The 23295-nt window shown below is 44.9% G+C and overlaps 1 protein-coding gene across 1 annotated transcript in view; it reads right to left on the reverse strand.

The window, feature by feature from the left end:
• Positions 1-23295, reverse strand: part of TCTN2 (tectonic family member 2) — a 229100-nt gene that overhangs the window by 116913 nt on the left and 88892 nt on the right. Inside the window, exons 6-9 of the mRNA XM_086942904.1 lie at positions 19311-19507; positions 10987-11110; positions 9240-9372; positions 2808-2879 (exon numbers count right to left, since the gene is read on the reverse strand). Coding sequence (XP_086799030.1) covers positions 2808-2879; positions 9240-9372; positions 10987-11110; positions 19311-19507 — 526 coding nt within the window. The remainder of the gene's footprint in view (positions 1-2807; positions 2880-9239; positions 9373-10986; positions 11111-19310; positions 19508-23295) is intronic.

Below are 23295 nucleotides of genomic sequence, written 5' to 3' on the forward strand. Positions count from 1 at the left end.
CATACATATATACATACAGGTCATGTGATCAAGGGCTTGTTTGGCCCGAAACGCGTAATGGTGGTGTGGTGGAGAGCTAAATAAAAAATCAGCACCAGTCTTTGGGTTCGTCTCGTCTATTTACCTGCAGAACTGCTGGAGACTTTCGTATGCAGAAAATATACATAAATATATATATATATATATATATACACACACATACATATACACACATACATACATACATAGATACATACCTATATATACACACACATATATATACATACAATTACCACTCCGGTGCTTGAACCCACCAAACGGAGAGACAGACTCTTCAGTTGATTTCAATCACTGCCGGCTACAGTGATCTTTATTAATCCATAAAAGTGCAAATCATACGGACAGATGACGCGTTTCGGCCAACGAGGTGGCCTTGCTCACATATATACATACATGCACATACATATATACATACAGATATATACATACCTACATAAATACACACATGTATATACATACATATATATGCATACATATATACATACATATACACATATATACACATACATATATATATCCATACATATATACATACATATACACATCATCTACACATACATATATACATACATATAAATATATACATATATATATATATATATATGCATACATATATACAGACATATACACATATACATACATACATACATATACACATATACATACATACATATTGTCCTTACTGAATTCTAAGTTGATTTATTGGTGGGCATCATGATGTTCTCAATTTGCACAATGTTTAAGTGAAAATATTATCAGGGCCACACTTTTCGGCTCCTTTTTGAATATGCATGACACCTTATTTGCAAAAAAGCAAACTACAACATAACTGTAATGGAACTTGAAGGGCAAACTCTTCAGGCCCAGTACAATGTAATGTCCCTATGACAAAAATATTTTTATTTGTGGGGGTCAGGAGTTAGAGGAGGAGGAGTTCAAAGAGCAAGCATGACGAAATGAAAGTGCCCCCCCATTCAGGGAGCCAACAGTTCAGATTATTTATTTGTGTATACAATTCACTCGTCTGTGCCTTTGTGTCTAGTAATTACCAGGGTGGCTCCTCCACTATGGCAGAGGAGCATCACCCCACTAGTGAAATGCCAGCACATAAAAGAAAAATAAATGACAATAAAACTATTTTATTATCATTTTATTTCCCACTTCTAGACGGTAGCTGAAAGTCTGGGGTAGGTTGGGCTATGTCTGCGCGTCAGCAGGGGGGAGGGATTGAGGGGGATGGGGAGGGCTGAGGAGTGGTAGTAGGCACTGAGAGTGCACGTCAGTTTGGCCGGCTAGGTACAGCCAGCCCTACCAACATCCATCAGATATCATCAGTGCTCAGGGTAGAACCTCCCAGTCCCCAAGGAGCTTAAAAACTGGCCCGCTCCACCCAATCCCAGCGCTTCTCTCAAGCTGGGAATAATTGCATGAGAGAAGCGCTGGGATTGCACAGGGAGTCTAGCCATAGCGGACACCGGGCATTTCCCCGGTGGGCCGCCACAGTGGGGGACGGTTTTGAGCTCCTGGGGGACATTTTTGTTACAAGGGAAGTTTAAATCGGCACCTGTCACACAATCGGCTGAAACCGGCCCTTGCAAACAGCTCGGCCGCACTTTGCCATGGCCAGTTTTAGTTCCCAGTCCGGCCCGAGTGCCAGGAGCAGCGAGGCACAGCGATGGAGCATAAGTCCCAGGCCGGCTAAGGATCAGAAGAATGCAGGCCTGCAGCAAAAGGTAAACTTCTTTTTCATTCTTTTTTCCCCGCCCTGCCGCCCCCTTCCCTCCAAGTCAGGATTGGTGGATGATACTCATTATCCTAGATTTGGGAAGTGGTCAGGTATTCATAGGAGGAGGAATAGTGGACAATAGGGGGATGCAACAGGTGTGCGTGGGATCTGCTTTGGTACAAGGGGGTTTTAAGGGGATTTATGTAAAGTGGGTTTCTACACTTTGTTGTAGGAAACACAAACTTTAATAAACCATGATTGAACCCTAATCATGATGGCATGTTGGGTGATTAGTGTTCTTTAGAAATATTAGTTAAGAATACTTCTGCCAAATGGAGTGAGACACGGGGATATCCTGGTTATTTCCACACCTGGTTCAACTCTACAGAACGAGAACACTTTAGTCAAGAGGACCAGAATTTGTTGGTGCAAGTTACTTTAAAAGAAGCAGATAAGGTTTTTGTATCAACAAGCAGAACATTAAAGGTACTTGCCTGAAATCCTTGCTTTGGAATTACTCCTTTCCATGGGTCAGCTCTACAGAGTTTCAAATATTCATGACAGCAGCAAGGTTAATGGGCAGGTTTAATGGAGCAGACAACTTGAGCTTGTGCTGGGGTGTTCAGGTCGGTCTACAGGATGGGCGTGTGACACAGAAGGTCTAGGTATTCATGAGTGCACATTAGCAATAATTAAGAGCATTCTGGTGCTCGTGTGGGCCTATAGATGAGAAAAAACGTCTCCCTATGTATGCTGTATTTAGTGAAGATGGCTTTAAAGGCGCACAATAACACTTTGACAGTACACAAAAGCTTCAAGGAGTTTAGTACAAGCCATATCAGGGGAAAGTATTTCTCTAAAGGTATCAGCAGCCAGGCTGTACTTCCGGTTTTCTACTGCAATTGGTTTTGGAAGTGAGTATTTCTTGTTCGGGAGTTAAAAAAGATTGTTACAATTGTACATAAAACCCTGAATTCACTGCACGAATAGATGTGTTTCATGATTTTAGTTTGCAGTTCAAGCACTAAAACATAAAGGGTACCTGCATCTGTCAACGTGATGAAATTGCTGGGATCAACTAGTCGTGAATTAGTCACTGTTAATGTCAAGACACCTACAGAAAGAACAGAAGAAAAGAATGAACAGATAAACCACTAGTTTAGTTTAATAAAACGATTAATAGAGTTCTGTGTTACTGGTACCCTGATAAACACTTCTAATGAATCCTGCTGAACAGCAGAGTAAGAGTGTGAATGCATGGGTACTCAAATGGATATTAGAAGTTCCCTCATCTCACACCTATACCTCAATAACTGGAACCACCTCTCATTTTCAGTCTTTGTGTTACTTGCCAAAGAGCAGATTTTATTTGAAAAGTTGACAAAGATGTGGCAAACGTTAATAATGTAATTGACAGGCAAGTTTGAGCATCAGAAATATGCACACAATGTAACTCAGGCTAGGGAGCAGAACATTTTTGTATGCACACTTTGCTAATTGATGCAAGTTTATAGGTGTGCTTGTTGTGGGCTTGTTAGTCAATATAACTTGACACACTATTTCAACACTGAAACAGGTCAAACAACCATCTATATGGTTCACTAAAAAGGGGAGAGGGGGTCCTGTGATTTGGGAAACTGAGGAAGTCTGAACAAGAAGCTTTACAAACTGAACATGCATTAAAGTATTCAAGATCATTTGAACAACGCTACTCTGTAGGCAAACCTTCGGACAGAATTAGACACCAAAGAGAGATCGTCCAGATGGCTCTTTTTTCTATTTGAAAATGAATAACCCCCTAAAATAGCTGCCACTTCCCAAACAGGATCTACTTCTCAATATGCTAAACCCCTTATGGATGATGGGTAGAGCTCTCTAGTTAGACAAAAGTGCTCACGCTTAAATTCCTGTTTACATTGATGGGTGCACATAAGATCCGAAAGACACTCCCTCTCCCTGAAACTCCAGGCTCCAAAGAAAAGAATGACTCTGTAAGGCCACTCACAAGCAGCAATATATTTTAATTTATCATTGCATACAGAATACTAGTACCCTTATCAGAATTCCAAACACCAGTGGGTGCCTCAGACTAACGAGTCATCTGCAGAATTTGAGTTTCTCTATGGTTCGACCTATACTCTGTTCAACTGCCACCCTCCCCTGTATAAGTATGTGGTGAGCAACATGCTCAGACATTGTGAGAGTCCCTTTCCTTGAATATTTTGTTTAAGAATCTATGTAAATATGCTCAGGGACTGGTGAGTTTAGTCATTCTTTGTGTCAAACTGCCAGACGTCCTTTGTCATTTCTCCCAAGTCAGTGTCCCCATGTCACTGGCGTCCCCATCTCCCACACTACTTCTGGGACATAACGAGGACAGTGTCTTGCAACCATGGGGTCAGTGCTTTCCCATCCCAGTGTCTGCACTTTCCAGTCTCTGCATCTCCCAGGGTGGCATCCTCCTTCTTCTATTCCTCCTTTGCAATGGATATTGTCTATCCTTTACATGATATAATAAAAGGTATCCCAACGTCATACCTAAATGCAAGTTACAATGTGTCGTATCCGGTACCAGCTCCTACTGTGCTCTCTGTGGCTAAATCGTTACTTTAGCGAGGACTTTTCTCTAAAGGGTTGCTTCCGAGATAAAATGTCTGTTCCAAAGTGCAGTTCAAGGCTGAATAGCTAGACTAGTGCATGAAACTAATTTGATGTTCTAACACACCTTGGAAACACGCTTGGTCACATTTTAAGATAGAGCTCAGCACAGAGCGCATTGCGCTCATTAGGAGCCTTCGCAGCCTGTAATTTTAAAATTTTCGTTTTGTGTTCATGAATGCTCGATTTTGTGTACATTATTTTTAAAATTGATCCGCTTACTTGCACGCAATAACACACGCAATACCGCGTTGGGGCGGCTGCTCCTGATAATCGAGAAGCCTACAGCTTCATTTTACCTGTTCCTTCACTGAGTGCCATAGCGGCAGACATCTTGGGTGGGGGCTGAGGCTCGGCACGGTCTAGTCGTCACAAGGACGCTAGACCGGTACTTAAGACGAGCAAATTAGGCGGCCTGCTGCTTGGAAACACGCTTGGTCACATTTTAAGATAGAGCTCAGCACAGAGCGCATTGCGCTCATTAGGAGCCTTCGCAGCCTGTAATTTTAAAATTTTCGTTTTGTGTTCACGAATGCTCGATTTTGTGTACATTATTTTTAAAATTGATCCGCTTACTTGCACGCAATAACACACGCAATACCGCGTTGGGGCGGCTGCTCCTGATAATCGAGAAGCCTACAGCTTCATTTTACCTGTTCCTTCACTGAGTGCCATAGCGGCAGACATCTTGGGTGGGGGCTGAGGCTCGGCACGGTCTAGTCGTCACAAGGACGCTAGACCGGTACTTAAGACGAGCAAATTAGGCGGCCTGCTGCTTGGAAACACGCTTGGTCACATTTTAAGATAGAGCTCAGCACAGAGCGCATTGCGCTCATTAGGAGCCTTCGCAGCCTGTAATTTTAAAATTTTCGTTTTGTGTTCATGAATGCTCGATTTTGTGTACATTATTTTTAAAATTGATCCGCTTACTTGCACGCAATAACACACGCAATACCGCGTTGGGGCGGCTGCTCCTGATAATCGAGAAGCCTACAGCTTCATTTTACCTGTTCCTTCACTGAGTGCCATAGCGGCAGACATCTTGGGTGGGGGCTGAGGCTCGGCACGGTCTAGTCGTCACAAGGACGCTAGACCGGTACTTAAGACGAGCAAATTAGGCGGCCTGCTGCTTGGAAACACGCTTGGTCACATTTTAAGATAGAGCTCAGCACAGAGCGCATTGCGCTCATTAGGAGCCTTCGCAGCCTGTAATTTTAAAATTTTCGTTTTGTGTTCATGAATGCTCGATTTTGTGTACATTATTTTTAAAATTGATCCGCTTACTTGCACGCAATAACACACGCAATACCGCGTTGGGGCGGCTGCTCCTGATAATCGAGAAGCCTACAGCTTCATTTTACCTGTTCCTTCACTGAGTGCCATAGCGGCAGACATCTTGGGTGGGGGCTGAGGCTCGACACGGTCTAGTCGTCACAAGGATGCTAGACCGGTACTTAAGACGACCATGCTCACGCGCAGCGGGTACGCGCTGCGGGATCGCCAGAACATCGCCGGAGTCACGCCAGAGTCCAGCCCGTCTGCGCCCGTCCGCGCACGGGCGGGCTCGGGGGCTCGATCTCCTGACCGTCGTTATATATATACGGCGGAAGAGCTTCGTTGTTTAGATAACGGTCAGTTGCTACTCGATTTAGGTGCTATTGCTAGGCTAAAAAGTCATGCCATACTGCGGCCGTACAACAGAAGCTCTAGAACCCAATACCCGGTACTAAAGATAGCTAGTCTGAATACTAGGTCCCTTCACAGTCATCATGTAGAGATCTATAACCTACTTCAGGATAGAGAACTTGATGTCCTGACACTCTCAGAAACCTGGATGGGTGAAAACTCCATGCCGGATATTATTGCTGCCCTCCCTAATGGCTATGACGCAATTTGGCAGAACCGCGCAGGGTCGGCTCGGGGGGGTGGGGTAGCGATTCTATTTAAAAAATCCTTATCTGTGGAAGAGATAATTTCAGAAACAGTGGACCTAGCTGATCTAGTAGGAATAAAGATTTCTTTCAACAATTCCTGCTGGGTGATTCTGTCAATCTACCGCCCACCCAACTCATCTCCACTTTTTAATGATTTATTTACACCTATTATATCAGATCTATGTACAAGGTACAAAAAAATTGTGATATTAGGAGATTTTAACTTGCATTGGGACAGCCCCCAATGGGACCTACCAACACGCCAATTGGACACTACCATGTCCGCTTTGAGTTTCAGTCAACTTGTGAAAGTACCCACACATATTAAGGGTCATACCCTTGACTTAGTATGGTCCACAGACCCAAATGTCCTTCTTAAGGATGTGGTTGCCTGCATCTGGACTGACCATTACCTAGTGATCTGTGAGATAAACATAAAAGATCATTTAAAGCACCTATCCCGAGGTATTAGAAGGACCCGCAAATGGGCCGAGGTTGATTTAAAAAACCTGACCCCTGTGCTTCCGGAAATGACTTCTCTGACGAATTCTGATAGAAGCCTGGACGTAGAATATACAGTTCTAACTCAGAGCCTGAACACAGCTTTTGATCACATAGCACCGGAAAAAACCCAGTCAATTAAGGGTCCTGGTAAAGAGGCTCCATGGTTTACCCCATCACTAAGGGAACAAAAAAGGAAGCTCCGAGCTCGGGAGAGAATCTGGAGGAAAACCAAGCAGGATACTGCAAGGAACCAATATAAAGACTCACTCCACCTGTATAAAAAACTTATTTCACAAGCCAAGGCGGAGTACTATGAGTCTCGCCTACAGAAGGCTAGGAATATCCAGAAGGAGACTTTCCGAATCCTGTCGGAGCTGAGTAAAAAACAGGAGAACTCTGAGTCTCCCATAAACTCTAACACCTTTCAGGAATATTTTTTAGAAAAGGTAAAGACCATTATCCAGGACATCAAGAGTAGTGTGGTGAATGATGACACTGCACAGCCTGAGGTTCAAAATCCCACTCACTGCTCTTTAGTACAGTTCCCTGAGTTGGACGAGCTGAGTCTAGAGCAGCTAATGGGGAAAACTAAATCTGGCTCCCCAGCGGACCCATGTCCCCCGAGTATCTTCCGTGTGGCACGCCCGCTACTGGAGGCTCGGATCATCTCTCTCCTAAATAGGTCCCTAGAAACAGGGTATTTACCCGGTGACCTTAAGGAGGCGAGAGTTAGACCTCTACTGAAGAAACCAGGCGCAGACCCGGCTGTCCTGAAGAACTATAGGCCGATCTCCCAGCTGCCTTTCCTTGCTAAGGTCCTAGAGCAACACGTGCTGAAGTCTCTATCACTGTACCTCGAATCCCATGGCTTACTGCATGAGCGACAGGCAGGGTTTCGAGCGCACCACAGCACCGAGCTAGTGATGCTCTCGTTGTTGGACGAACTGAGAGGCATGGCTGACGGCAAAAGGCCGAGCGCCCTGATTTTACTAGATCTGTCAGCGGCGTTCGATACCGTCAGTCATGACCTGCTCCTGGGAAGGCTGGAGGCCTTTGGGATCAAAGGCTTGGCCCTCAAGTGGCTGCGATCCTTCCTTTTGGGAAGGACGCAGAGGATACAACTTGGGGAGTCAATATCTGAAGTGGGCCTCTTAGAGTGCGGAGTCCCACAGGGCTCCGCACTGTCCCCACTTCTGTTCAATCTTTACCTGCAGCCTTTGATTGCATCCCTGGCTGAGTTGGGCTGCAGAGTCTACAACTATGCTGACGATACTCAGCTAGTGCTGAGTATCGATAACACAGGGACAGCACAAACCCAAGCCCAAAATATCCTGAGGTACACCGTAGGCTGGATGACGAAAAACCTACTAAAGATCAACCCGGATAAGACCGAGGTATTGGTAATTCCATCTACCACCTCACCGTGGAGTGATCTGTACTGGCCTGCTGAGCTTGGAGCAGCCCCAAAGCCTAGTGCCAACGTAAAGAGTCTGGGGATTAAATTAGACTGCGACCTGTCAATGTGCAGTCAAGTTTCCGCTGTTGTTGGAACTTGCACGAACATCATCAGACAACTGAGAAAGATAGCCCCCTTCCTTTCTCATTCGATGATGCGTTCAATTGTAGCAGCAACTGTCATCTCCCGGATCGACTATGGGAATGCCCTGTACCTTGGCCTCCCAAAAATGTCGATAAACAGACTCCAGGTCGTAATGAACGACGCCGCACGGCTAATTTTCAGAGTGCCCAGACGAACAAAGGCTTCCCCTCTTCTTCAAAACCTTCACTGGCTCCCTGTTAAGGAGAGGGTTGAATTTAAGAGCCTCTGTATAGCGCATAAGGCGATTTACGGCCATGCGCCGGCCTATATCAAGGCCCGCCTGGAAGTGTACAACCCGACAAGAGCACTCAGATCATCAGACGCTCAGTTACTGGTCTGCCCCCGCTACAAATTAGTGACTAAGGGAGGGAGAGCCTTTTCTGTCCTGGCCCCCCAATTATGGAACAAGCTGCCTGAGGGGCTACGCAGGGAGATGAATCTCCTGCGGTTCAGGAAATCTCTGAAAACCTTGCTGTTTAGAAGAGCCTTGACCACAGTGTAGTCCTGTAGCTGCATCTCTCTCAGGAGTGAACCAAGTTATTGTATGACATCGATTTCCAAGCGCCTAGAGGCCTGCAGGTGATTGGGCGCGCTATAAATCGAATTTAACAATAACAATAACAACACCTGACATTTTGTTTATTAGTAACTAAAACAAATGTCTTTGGGCAGAAGAAAGATTATTCACATGCGTAATTAATACAATCGTACCAGCAGGGTAATCAAAATAAATATTAACCTCATTTTACAGATTATCTGAAATGCACGCAACACGTACCTCCATTACCAGAATTAATGGTCGATGCAGTGATGGCTGCAATATTTTCATAGGTTAGTGGACGAACACACCTGATATCAAAGTTCTGAAGGTATGCCACTGGAGCATTGTTGATGCAATGTTCGCCAATAGGCTGGAATAAAAAGCAAAGAAATTCAATTCAGTGTGGTAAACATTTGATCACCTAAAGAATGTTTAACAGTCCTACATTTTTGTACTGGCATACCCTCCCGGACTATTTAAGTTGTTGAATTTGTATACTGTATGGGGACTTAAGGGTGGCAACGAAAGCATGTGCCGGTGTGATTTGTGATCAACGCTTTTGAGTTTAAATTATGAAGCTTCAACAGAAATTTGAATTTCTTAAATTCTGTTAATCCTAGAGTTTTCAATTCCTTGCCGCATAACATATATGGAATTGCGGTGTGCAAAGCTGCAAGCGTTTCTTTACATGCTTACTTTAAAAAATGAATATACATCTAGAAGAAAAACGCATAATAGCTGCTAAACTTGTAACACTCATCAAGACTCGTGAGCCAAGAGGTACAAAAAGGTTCTCCAAGGTTGTTTTCCCAAATCATTGCACTTGAAAATACAAGACAGAGTGTTCCCTTCGGTCAGAGGACAAACACTATGTTCCAAGTCCTGTGCATTTTACCAGAAACATTAAGCTTACAGCTTCAAAAGCAAACAAAAAACCGAAACTCATTTTCCAATTAAGAAATGCAGACAAGGGTTGAAATAATTCCAAAAAAGTCTCACGAAACCAGAGGACGGTACCTCGATGGCACCTTCTTTATAATCTCTCTTTGGGAGGTGATCGATGATGTGGTTTAACCACCATAATGCAAGGATTGCCAATTCAGTTAGTTTATTTACCTTTCGGGGTTGATGTAGTGGGGAATAGTTCCAAGAATCAAAGAGGCTATTTTTGTAAACATTATTATAGAAAAGCAACACAAACATGAGGTACAGGTTGCACAAAGAGCATAGTGCACGGCCTTGCCTGTGTGTTGACCAGTTGACACCTAGTTACAGAAACCAGGATGTGCTGGAGGGATGAAAAGTGGTGTGAAAATATCCAATTGCAACGGCAAGTATTACTGTATTATGTATTTTTACATATTTTTACAATATGATGGACAGATGTAAAGTGATTTGCTAAGTATCACAGGATTTTAAGCCAGGTTGTAAATTTCAGCAATACAGCTAGAAGGCAGCTACATCCCTGGAATAGTTAATGAAGCTCACTGGAGTTCTTACAAGTCATACCTGGAGCTTTAATTCCTTTCCAGTGGACACTAAGCTGGGTATCTTAGCCTCTCAGTGATCTCCCCGACTTCCAGAGACAGCACCAAGATCTTGCTGTGGATAAAGCTTGCGAGTGTGGTACAACAACAACACACCCTACAAAGAGTGCATAGCTGCAACTATGCTTCAAGGGGACCTTTATTTCCAGCCACTGAATTTTGAAAACCAAACCATTTTTCATGTCCATCTTAAATGAAACCATATAACATTTCTGTAAAAGCGTGCAAGAACAAACTATGTGAGACAGTAAGGCAAGTTACTCTAACAACAAGCTTTGAATGGCCAAAGGATGGACGTTTGTTAAAGATCAGCTGGAGCAAGATACATAGGTCGTATTCAGAAAGAAATACATTTTTGCAAACAAGAAGGCAAGCGTGTCACCAGCAACAAATAATATGACTCGCATATAAAGTATTATTTTGAAAAAAACAATCACCTGTGGAATGGTAAAATATTCATTGGTGCCTGTTAAAATTGGGTCTCCTTGTCTATAACCACCAGTGGATCCTTGTGTGTTCGCTTGGAAAGGAGCCTTAAACGCGGAAAATTGTGAAGGAGAACTGCAAACAGAGATACAATATATGCAATTGTAAAAAATATAAAGCACATACCAAAATATAATCCCTTCCAGCAGCAATACTGCTCAAGCAGAATCCATAAAAGAACAGGAAACCTAACGGCAGGCAGTGAAAAGTGCTAACAATCATTGACACTGTGCAGTATAAACAAAACAGTTCCAACACAAAAACTAAACTTAAAGAAAGCATCTAATATTTAAAAACGTGTTACATTTGCTTTCAGAACAAAGCAAAATATATTACTGATGGAGCTCTGCCATGGCGCAAACCAGAAGATATAGGGCCCGATGTAGGTAATTCCTATTTACCTACTCTTAAATACCGAATCATACCGATTCGGTATTTAAGAGTAGGTAAATAGGAAGGGGGCAGATGTAGGTAATTTTTATTTTAGAATTACTGTATCGGTATGATTCAGTATTTACCGATTGGGTAAATACCGAATCGTTATTTCCTATTGAGGCCTTGAAGCCGATAGGAATCAATGGGAAATACCGATTCGGTATTTACCCAATCGGTAAATACCGAACACTTTGACACCCTGTAGCACCCCAATTCCAGGCTTGTGTGCCATGTGGCACACATACATGCCCTAAGGGCATGTCTGTGTGTCACATGGCACAGGTGTACATGCCCAGATGTGCATGTACACCTGAATTCGGTATTTTACCACCCAATTGTATTGGGTGATAAAATACCGAATTCTGAAGGCCTGTAGCACTGTAAACAGTGCTACCTACATCTGGGATTTACCGAATCAGTAAAATTACCGATTCGCTATTTTACAGAATCAGTAGATTTACCGATTCTGTAAAATAATGGCCCCTACATCTCAAAAACCAATTACCGGTCGGTAACGGCCGAAATCGGCCGTTACCGACCGGTAATTGGCGACCTACATCTGGCCCATACTGTCTAGGCAGAAAAAGAACTAGGGGCCAGATGTAGGTAGACATTTTAGACATTTACCGACCGGTAACGGCCGAATCGGTTGTTACCGACCGGTAAATGGCTATTCTAGATGTAGGTAGGCTATTTTACCGATTCGGTAAATTTACCTAATCGGTATTTTTACGGATTCGGTAATTTTGAAATGTAGGTGGGACTCTTCTGAGTCCCACAGGCCTTACCGAGTCGGTATTTTACCACCCAATCCAATTGGGTGGTAAAATACCGATTCCAGGTGTGCATGCACATGTGTGCATGCACACCCATGGCATGTGACAGACTGACATGCCCTTAGGGCATGTCTGTGTGCCACATGTCACACATGCCTTAAATCGGGGTGCTAGAGGGTGTCAAAGTGACACCCCCTGCACCCTTGCAAAATTCGGTATTTACCGATTCGGTAATGCCCATTGATTCCTATGGGCTTCAATGCCCATAGGAATCAATGGGCATTACCGAATCGGTAAATACCGATTCGGTAAATACAGATTCTTACAGAATCGGTAATTCAATTACCGATTCTTTCTACATGTCCCCCCTTCTATTTTACCGATTCATAAATACCGAATCGGTAAAATTCGGTATTTATGAATCGGTAAAATATACTTACCTACATCTGGCCCTAGATAATGAGTGGGAGAGAAGTGCAGTGCTGGCATAAGAGTAGTTCACAAGATGTGTATACAGCAAAGCAGTCACATTCATTCTTACATTCAGTCAGGGAATTAAGAGTAATGTCAAGGTTCATTAACTTTCCTCTTAATGGTTTAACTTAAGCCAAATATATCAAATGAAGGACAAGCTGAGGAGACAGAACACTACCACACATCAATACAGAGGCAAAGGGGCATACATACAAATAACCACACTGTAAAAATTAGTATGCAAAACAAAAAACTGAGATGGCAAATAAAAACCTCTAACTGGTTCTTCTGTAAGCATTCCAACAAAATGTGTGTCATCTCTGGGTGGAAGTATCTGGGATTAAGCCATCCGTTAGTGCTCCATTATAATTCATAATTAACGACACCAGAAGTGGTAGTACTGATGTCAATTCATGCATTCATTTGCCAAGATTACACAATTCAATTGTCATGATCACATCAATATTTATTCATAATGACATTTTTGATATGTCTAATATTCAACAATTTGAAATAGATATTTTGGCAAACTATACATACAAATCTTTTATGACACTTTTTTTTAATGCACAGGCCTAGCCTAACTGATTAAGGGCCCAACCCTATGCATTTTCCCATTATAATACATAACACTTTATTGAGAGTCCCTAATAAAGATGTATGAAGTTATTCTCTAGTTCCTATAAGGAGTGCGTCAGTAAGTGGTGCCCCCGCGGACCTTGCTGTGTGAAAATAATCAGAGGTTATGTTCCCAGACATACATTGGCCTGGACTCACAAATTAGAGACTTGGGACCGTTTCTTAAGAGTTTCACTTGTGATGTATGCAATTCACATACATTTCAGGATTTTGCCAATTTTTTTCTCCCCTTATGGCCCTAATTCTGAGTTGGTCAGAGATTACCGACCCCTGCGCAAACTCCTGTTTGAACTGTGGTTGGAATTCTGAGTTAGAGGATATTCACCAAACCCAGTACTTCAATGGTGTATTAAATAAATACCTCACCTTTCATTAAATTTCAATAGGTCAAACCTGCCGAAATTTAACAGGACACAATACGGTATTTAATGCAGCATGCAGGTTTTGGTGTGTTAAGTACCAAAAGAAACCAGAATCTTATTTTCCAAAAACATGGAATAGGTGTTAGTTAGAAATTGGGTTTCTGGTTGGCAGAGTTATGCATGCTGTCCAAGCAGGAACCACAATCCTAAACACAGTAGGGCACAACACATCCTAAATTATCCTGTGCTCATTCTCGGTTAGCTTGGCACACAGCAGTCAGACCTAACTTAAGAGGCAATGTATAAAGTATATGCGCAACACTTAAAACAGCAACATAGTGAAAACGCCACAAAAAGACTCCACATGAGGTTGGAGAAATGGAGCTTAATTTTATAAAAAGAACAAGACCAAAGACAAAAATCCAACAAGTAGAATTTTCAAAGAATAAACTGTAAAATAGGGCTTTGAGGCAATAAGTACTTAAATGGTTATCTGGTCGAGCCAGACTGGGGCAAAGTAGAATGTTCAGGCCGACCACGATGGAGCGCGGGTCGGCTACAAGGACCCACTTAGGCCCTCTGTACAACAGTATCTCGATCAATCTGGGTTTGCCTCAAAGTCAAAGAAGATGTGAGGTGCAGCTGAAGCGATGCGTCAGTGTGGAGACGCGCAGTGGGTGAGATGCGTCGACATTCTCCATGAAATGCAGGCGATGCATTGATTGAGTGTGATGCGCTGGTTCCGAATTCATTTATCAGGTGACACACGTTCATGGAGTGAAAAGAAGGCATCCCATGGCAGTAATCGAGCTCAGCTGGGGTAATGTCACAGGGCCCATGAGAGTGGCATTGACAGACACCCTACCTGTAGATTGCTTACTGGGGAATGACCTGGAACTCTCAGCATGGGCTGAGGTGGAGCAAGAAACCCACTCCAGGATGATAGGCCGACCCAGAAAGGTTAGTGGGGCAGTAATAGCTACAGCCCCAGTCCAAGCACCATTCTTCCCTGAAAAGGTTGGAAGAGCAGTGGTAGCCACTGCCCAGGCTCAGACAGACTTTCCAGAACAGGATAGGAGGGCTGTGACAGTCACAGCCCAAACACAAACTGAGTGCCTTCCTGAAAAGGTTGGTAAGGCTGTAATGGTCTCAGCCTCTACTCAAACAGATAGTGGGGTTGTGAAGCCTGAAACAATGGATCTCTCCACCCAAACAGAGAGCATTGAGGAGGAAGAAAAGTCTTCCCCCTTCCAGACACTAGGTGAGAGCCAGCCTCCTCAGGGAACTGACTCTACCCCTGGTGAAGGAACTGCCCCAGAGGTAGTCAGGCCTAGCCTGGTAGAGCCCCTGATGACAGTGGAACCTTCCCAGGTGGGACCCAGTCTGGAGCAGGTAACCTGCCCCTCTCTATCCTGCCTCAATCAGCCCAGGGCTGTAAAGGTCAGGGAGGCCAGTGGTGGACCCCAAAGGACCCCCTGTCCAAAAGAACTTCCCAATCAGCAGATTAGGATCACTGAAGCTAGTAGACCTAGCCAAGTGAAAATAAAACACACTCCTGAGGGATCCCCCTTAAACTTAGTTAGGGAACTCCCACAGCTGGACACTGCTGGGCACAGCCAAACCTGGGGCCTAAAAACCCCAAACCTGACCTGTCCCTCCAGTAAGCCAAACAGAGGGACTCAGCCTCCAGCTTTAGGTAGCCAGAGGTTGACCCTGAGAGCTCACAGCAACTCAGTCATGGGAAGAAAGGCATATAGGGTGAATAGTGATAGGAGGAAGATGAACCCAACATTAGTGGAGCCTCACTTCAGTACTCCATCCCAGCACCTGCCTTTTACTTTGCCAAAACACACCACAGGTAGTGATTCCCTATGGTGGAGACCCTCAGATACCCTTAGGGTGAGGGATTGCGTAGTGGACCATGATACAGGGAGTAACCATGCCAGTGCATGTACCACCTCATATGGCCACTCAGGCAATATAGGCTTACCTGGTCAAGGATAGCCTTATCTCCTTTCGTTTGGGGGGGGGGGGGGGGGGGGAGGGGGGGTGGGTTGTGTAGGAAGGTGGATACCTGACTATGGTTGCCCCCAACTTTTTGCCTGGTGTTTTGCTGGTTTTCCGACTTAGTTGAACCGGGACCCTGCTATTCAGGGCCCCAGGCCTACTGCTCTCTCTGTAAAATGGATTCCATGTACCCTAGGTACATATCTAATTGGTACTGGGCCACCTTATCAGACCCTGTAACTCAGGGCATGGGTGTACCCAGGGCCTACCAGGGGCTGCAGCATGTATTATGCCACCCCTGGCTGGCCATCTAAATCTGACACAACTGGCTGCACGACAGCTGGGGCAAGGTGGTGTACTCACCCTTTGCTTTAGATATAGTATACCTATATCTAACCCTAAAATGGACACCCGTATTCCTATCAGTCGCTCCTATGGCAGGCCTTGACAATCCTGAAGGCAGAGTGCTTGGAATCGTGTGAGATGGTGCTCTGGCATGAGCTGAGCCCGTTTGCAGCTTGCGGAACCAAGTCCTAATAGCTGTTCCATGATAACGCGTACCATATACTCTTAAGTGTATTATAATCCTCGCGGTTATATGCTAACTCTGGTATCGCTTTATCAAAACATGTCGAGTAAGGTGTCATACGAATTGGAATACTAACCCCTCGCCAATTCTGGCGACGGGGTTAGCATTCCACCCTTCTAGAGGGACACGACATGTATGTAACTGTGAACCCCGGTTAAAGTTAACTCAAGCCTCAGCATCACAAAATGGATGCTGCCACCACAGACACAAGTCTGACCTCCTGCTGCTGGGAGTCCTTCCAGCGAGGGAGGCTTGGACAAAGGGTTTCCTGTCAGGGGCGGGGCTAGCACCATCCCGGACAGGGTTTTGTGTATCCTGGGTAGGCAGGGCTTTAGAGGAAGGTGACTGCAAGTGGCACCCCGGTGCTCACTATGCATAGGCCGGCTAGAACCAGTTCCAGGGGCACACCAGCCCCTGACCTGGGGAAAGTCCGGCATGGGAGAGGGGTGTAACCACCCCCCTTCCTGGTCCCACCCATGGGCAGGACCTAGTCGCGTGCCAGCCCCTTTTCCTAGTATAAAGATAGGAGCGGGCCCCCTTCCAAATTAGATCATCTTTGAATCCTGAAACTACTTTCTACGAAAGGAACTCTCGACTTCTTCTCAAGATTTCTCCCTTGTGGCTAAGGAGTAGTCACCCTGCCCCGCAGGCACCATCCAAGAACACTGCGGTTTGCTGCACGTCCTTCCTCCGGAATCCGACTGACCAGCACGACGAGACCCGGCTTCCCTGGCACCTCTGACCTCTACCCACATCGTCAGCTCAGCTGAGATCCGTGGGTGCGACGAGACCTCGAGGGACCGGCCATCTTCAAGACTGCACGACGCTTGCCCAGCACGACCGCCGAGGGATCCTCGAGTGAGTGCTTTGGGGTCCGAGAAGCCCCAACCCTGAGCAGCTCCAGCACCGAAGTTCAGCCCCCCAGCCTCCACGAGATCTGCGTGGGGCCCTTCTGCTTTTTGCTGCTCACCGCGTTGTCTGGCTACTAGCCCGCTGGCTTGTGGCCTTCCCGACGACGAACGACGACATCAACACTGCTGGTCTAGTTGCTCCAGACTGGCTCTTGCTCCCCTCCAACAGAGGAGCACCCCGGACCCTCCTGGTCCACTCCAGACGCCATTTTGAGTCCAACGCGTGGGCTTGCATTTGCCAAGACTTGTTGCCCCAATCCTGGGTCCAGCGACGTCAACAGCAGATACCATCGTGGGACAGCTCGCACCTCCATCCTGGTCGCCGACAACGCCTCCTGGTCCGTGAGACTGCAGAGCCCAGCGTCGCCCACTCACCTGGTCGAGGTGACTTTGTCCGGTGCCATCCTGGTGCCCAGCTAATCACTGGCTAGTGATTCAGAACTTGGTCCCCTCTGCTTACAGGTGTCCTCCATCTTCGATCCAGGCTTGGATCCATCCGAATCTCTTCACTGGTCGCCTGCCAGCAACTTCTTCTTTCAGGCTCCATAGACTGCAACGAGGATTCCCGACGTCTTTCCAGACCTATGCAGCCGCAGCCCCTAGGCTAGGTAACTTCGGCATTTCGGTGCCCCAGCATAGCCTCACTATCCAAGGGTCCAGATCCTTTTTCGTTTCAGCTCTACCTAGTCGGATTCGTCCAATATCCCTAACTTTGCATTTACTAGTATCCATAGACTTTGTCCCGCATCCTGCGTGAGAGTGCACACTCTGCACCCGAGTTCCCTAGGCCTCCTGCTAGTAATCTGAAGGTTCAGTAGTCCAGTCCTAGCGATTCCAAACCCTATGAGATTAGTACTTACCTGCTAGTAATTTCGCATTCCACTTTTAGAGTATATGGTTTTTCGTGCCCCTCGGGCATTTGTGTAAATTGTGCAACTTATAGTATTTTCGTAAGAGTTTTGTTGTGTGCTTAGTACCCTGTCCTCATAAAGAGTACAGGGCTGTTGTGATCTAAATAAATACACTGTTTATTTTCATAACACTTGTGTGGTGTCCTTTCACTTGGTGTTCAAGGGGTATATGTGATGGTATAACAGCTGGCTTAACACGCCCTCTAGAGTTTAGCCCGAAGACTGCTCGTATCCATGCTACTAGGATAGCTGGTCTATAAGGTTGACTTACAACCAATCATCAATAAGGGTTGTTTGGACTGATACAAAGTGCTCACTAGAATAGTGAACATTATATATCAGGTCAACTGCTCACAAGTACATCTTATCACACCCACTAAATTCCAAACACCATGGTGTTCAATTATATCAGGCGTAAAATAGCAACTAGATCTGCTACACACGCTGCTCATGCATACAGGGTGTCTGTACTGCACAGATTCCACATGCATCATGTTAAGAAATTAGGGATATTAAATATTTTGTTTTCACTTGTCTGCAACAGTGAGTTTTCTTCAAAACTCTTTCCTTCCTTTCACCCGGAAAATATACATGCACTTTCCGGTCTTTACAGAATCATGAAAACATGAATGAAGATGGTCTGATCCGAAAGTGCAGATTTATTGCAGTTTATATGTGTTCATCATGTTGGCATTCTACTTTCCAGATGATCAATCCTCCACAAGTGTGAACACCCACAGCAACCAAAACACACATTTTGGAGGAATAAAAAAATGTGTACATGTTTAGATGACACTTCCACAAGAAAAATTGACCTTGCGAATGACATGCAGCCTTCCTCTACAAATTCTTAACTATGGGAACTCTACTCTCTACCGGGTTTGAGCCCCACACTCTCCTGGGATAAAGACGGTAACGGTACACTTATAAATAAACTTTCAAACCCTACTAAAAGGCGCATAAATGGCAGAGTACTTCTAAAGCTGATTGAGAAACCTGTATTCTGTACTATGCAAGCTTTTTTTGTCCTGCTAAACACTCAGAAATCATGATACACTGCATGGATTAAGCTAGGTAATAACTTCAGAGCCTGACGGCATGAGGCAACATTTTTATTTCTGAGAACATAAATTTGTGATGCGCTGCAGGTCTCGGACAATTTTAAACTTACGTCGTAGAACCTTGATAGAAATAACCCAAAAAAGGGGAGTTGTCCAGGGTGGACTGTACACACAAGAAGGGGAACCAATCAGGAGTGTTATTCTCAGACTGAACAGAGCACAGCTGGTCAAAGGCTGGTGTGACATTCCCACCAAAAACTCCGGAATAGCAGAATCCATTGAACAACTGCGATACATTTTTGCATTCCTAAAAATAAAAAAAAAGAGGGAGTCGATTCAATGCATATTTATTTAGATGTTTACAATACATTTTTTTATCACAATTCACTAGTATGAACATCACTAAAATAGACGGAAAAGACCGGCTTTTTTTAAGGAATCGCCTGGAAGTTGAGCTACAGGGCAGGATTAAAAGTTGGGCGGAGTAGTGCAGGCTATTTTCCCTTTACACAGGAGCTACCGATAAAGGGGGTGTTGGTATCTCCGGGAGGGTCGGAAACACTCCTTATTATATGTTTTGGGGCATAACTTGAAGGAATCTTTTTCTGCGCTGATTCACACACGTTTGCTACTGTTTTTTTTTTTTACCCCAGAGACATTGACGGCTTCAGAAGCCCTGGTCCAAAGATGAAACTGGAAAACTTGCCATTCAATGGGGCTAGTACCACCAGTTAACTGCCCCATCGGGAGTAGCAAGGAGTGCTAGGAATTGTCTCTTTAGTGAGGTATTGCGTTCAACAAAGAAGACCAGAGTTCTAACATAGACCTTTCAACCTACTATTCAGTCAGTTCCATACAGGAGGGGGTATTAGGCAGGCTTAAATAGTACCACTTTTGGTGATCTCAGATGACATTTAAAATCACTGGTCTAGCATCAAGGTGAGGTTATTCATGTCAGAGTCCCAAATTCTAGCTTCAATGCATATAAAAACAAAATAATGGATCAGTTTGTAAAACAACAAAAGTTCTCCAACATCCTGGTACTTCATAAACTGTTTGCTACCTTTGACACAAGCTAGCTGTCCTCAAACCCTGCGCACTCGCTGCCACTTTAACAACTTGCAGCTATCTATGCATGTGAATGTGGCCACCACTTCACCATTACAACATTTCTGAAGCCAGCACACTAAATCATTAATTTAGTATATGAGCAAATTGCTTTCACGTTCTAATATGTTGGATCAATTTTGTCTTAATTAATTTAACTTTACAATCATTTGCTTACTGTCTTCATTTTTTTACAAGACAAAATTCTTCAAAGACGAATTTCAGAAGTTGCAAGAAAAGGACTCAACGCCCTTGCTACCTCATCCCATACAAATACACTGTCATGAACGTTTGCGCCAACCAAGTGCACATGAAACTCTCCTAAAGCACCAACCAACCAGCACTCCTTAAGGTCTCATGCTCTGCACAGCCCACCAAGATGACACAGCTTAGGATCAAAGACTATAAATTAACATCTCTTGAGGAATTCCCTTCCAGCACACGTTGCTTTTGACTGACAACAACATCAACATCCAATTGAAAATTATCCTCTCTGCTTCCAAAAACTCCGGAGAGTTTCAGGACATGCAGGAAAAAGAAAGGCGTCACATACTGGGCATCAACAGAACCTTGGCTCATTGACAGCTCTCCCACCATCTTTGGTGGGTTTCTCTCAGGATAATGTGCACCACACAGAGCGCTGGAATGCACAGCAGAAAGAGGGTGGCTAGTGGATTACAAGGTGCACCTTACCTGGGAGTTAGCTGAGTCAAGGCTAGACTATTGCAATGTATTCTGATGCAGGACTCCAAGAAAGACCCAACAACTACACAAACAGGAGAAGATGGCGTGGGCTCATGTGAGTACCATGTATTCATCAGCCTACTACAGAGGCTGCCGCCTGATTGTTTGATATAAAACAAAAGCATGTAACAGGCTTATTAGGAAAAAAGTCAGAAATGACAATCTCACTAAAGAACAAGCATTTACAATGCAATAGGCCTCGCATTACTGAAAGTTAGAGCTAATGACGGTGCATTATTATTTAGAACGCCAATAGCTCGAACTTTCAGTAATGGGAGACCTATTGCTTTACAAATGAATCGCTTGAGAAGCAAAGAGCCGTTGGTGAAAGGAGGGATAGAATGACGAAAAGGCATCCCACCTGTGCTGAGCAGTTGGGAGAGTGTGAGATGGCTGGGTAGAAAGAAAGCATAAGATGAAAGGAGGGACGGGGGAGGGAAGAGAAGCAAGAAGTCTTGTGGTGAATTAATGGAGCTTAGGGTAAGGAAGGAGTAACAAAGAGCTTGCAGTCGCAAGGAATGCACGGACAGGACGAGGGAAGGCGGAGAGTGCCTTTGGAGAATCGAAGGATAGTAAAAGACGGACAGAATGAATGCCCCCAGTAAAGAGACGGTGAAAGATGATGAATGCCTTCAACATCTCGTCTGTGGTACTATGTGCTACATAGATGCAATTTAAACATAAAGTAATAGAGGAGCTGAGTTAGAAGGGCAGATTTGGAGCGTGAAGGGGCAGGGAGGACAGCATGACAGCCTGCAATAAACGACTCAACAGACTGAGAAGGAGTAGAAACGTGATGGAGGGACAGGCGGAGGAGAGGGCAGGTAGGGGCATGTGGTGAGTGTGGGCACAGGGAGGTTGTGTTGAATGGCGAGTTGGGAGAGGAGGAGAGACAGAGGCTCTGTTATGGAAGACAGACATAATTAGAATGACATGAGAGGGAGAGAGTTCATGGTTGATGTGGTATCGAGCAAGAAAGAGAAAGTCTGCGGGGTGGAAAGAGACGTGGTATGGGTGGAGAGGCCACCTGCAAGAGAGTACAAGAGAGACAGGCCATTATTGGGCGCAGCTTACAGTGAGAAGGAAAGAGCGCCACCCAAATTACGTTTGATCATAAAGGGTCAGGCTAATCACTTTTCCGTTCGTCCCCTCGCAGACCAGCTCAGCAGCTCTCTAGTCACTCGGTGGGTGCTGCTGAGCGCATCGCTTCGTTACTCAAAAGTGCACCCACCAGGCCCGGCTCCAGGAATTTTTATTTGGGTGGGCCAATGGTGCATTAGGGTGGGCCACTGCGGCACTGGCGGCCGGCATGACTCGCGGGGCAAGGGAGTTCACGCGGGGGGGGGGGGGGGGTTCACGCGGGATGGTGTTTAATTTAATAATTATTATTATTAAAAAATATAGCTTACCTTTCCGCTGGCTGGGTCCCACGTCTTCTCGGCTCCTGCTCTCCTGCCTCTGGCAGGAACAAGATGCACGCAGCCTGGCTCCCTCCCCAAAACCAATCACAATGCTGCAAGCAGTGCTGTGATTGGTCAGGACACCGCCCAGCCAGGGGCTTATGTGGAAGTAATGTTCTCTATGCAGGCTGCATTGCAGCCAATGCAGCCTGTATGGAGAAAGACAGTGTGGGCATGACTAGTTTGGGCAGCCCCAGAGGGCCGACCAAACAGTCTATGTGCACTCATGACCTGACAGCTAATTAAATAAACAAAAACCAAAAGGGCATGACAGGGCCGGCTTTAGCACTAATGCGAAAGTTTTGTTTGGCGCCCACCAATGACCTCTTCATCCGTAGATACCATTACTACCACCCTCCAACAGTGCCCTTAATCCCTCTGTAGCCCCTCTCTCATATGCATTTCATTTGTTGTATAGCGCTACTCATATCAGTGTAGGGTGTCACAGTACTTCACATCACACACACATTATACAGAGATAATGAATGATGCAAGTAGGTAAATCAGTCTATAGGGAAAGTTGCATAAGCCAATGAGTATTAGAAAGTGTAGGACTCATGTCATCCATACTGGTGGGCAGTATATTCTAAGAGGGTATGGTCTGGAGAAGCACAAACTCAGGATTTAAAGCATACCCTAATGGTTGGTGGGTTGGCTTTAGTAATAAAAATGTATATCTGCCCAAGCTAACTCTTTTTAGCAACATTAGAATAATGAAAGACTGAGGAAGTTCTAACTATATCGCAACACAAACAAAATGTGAAGTTCTAACTAAACCATTCCG

This window comes from Lissotriton vulgaris, chromosome 11 (genome assembly GCF_964263255.1).
Source record: "Lissotriton vulgaris chromosome 11, aLisVul1.2, whole genome shotgun sequence".
Lineage (NCBI taxonomy): Eukaryota > Metazoa > Chordata > Amphibia > Caudata > Salamandridae > Lissotriton > Lissotriton vulgaris.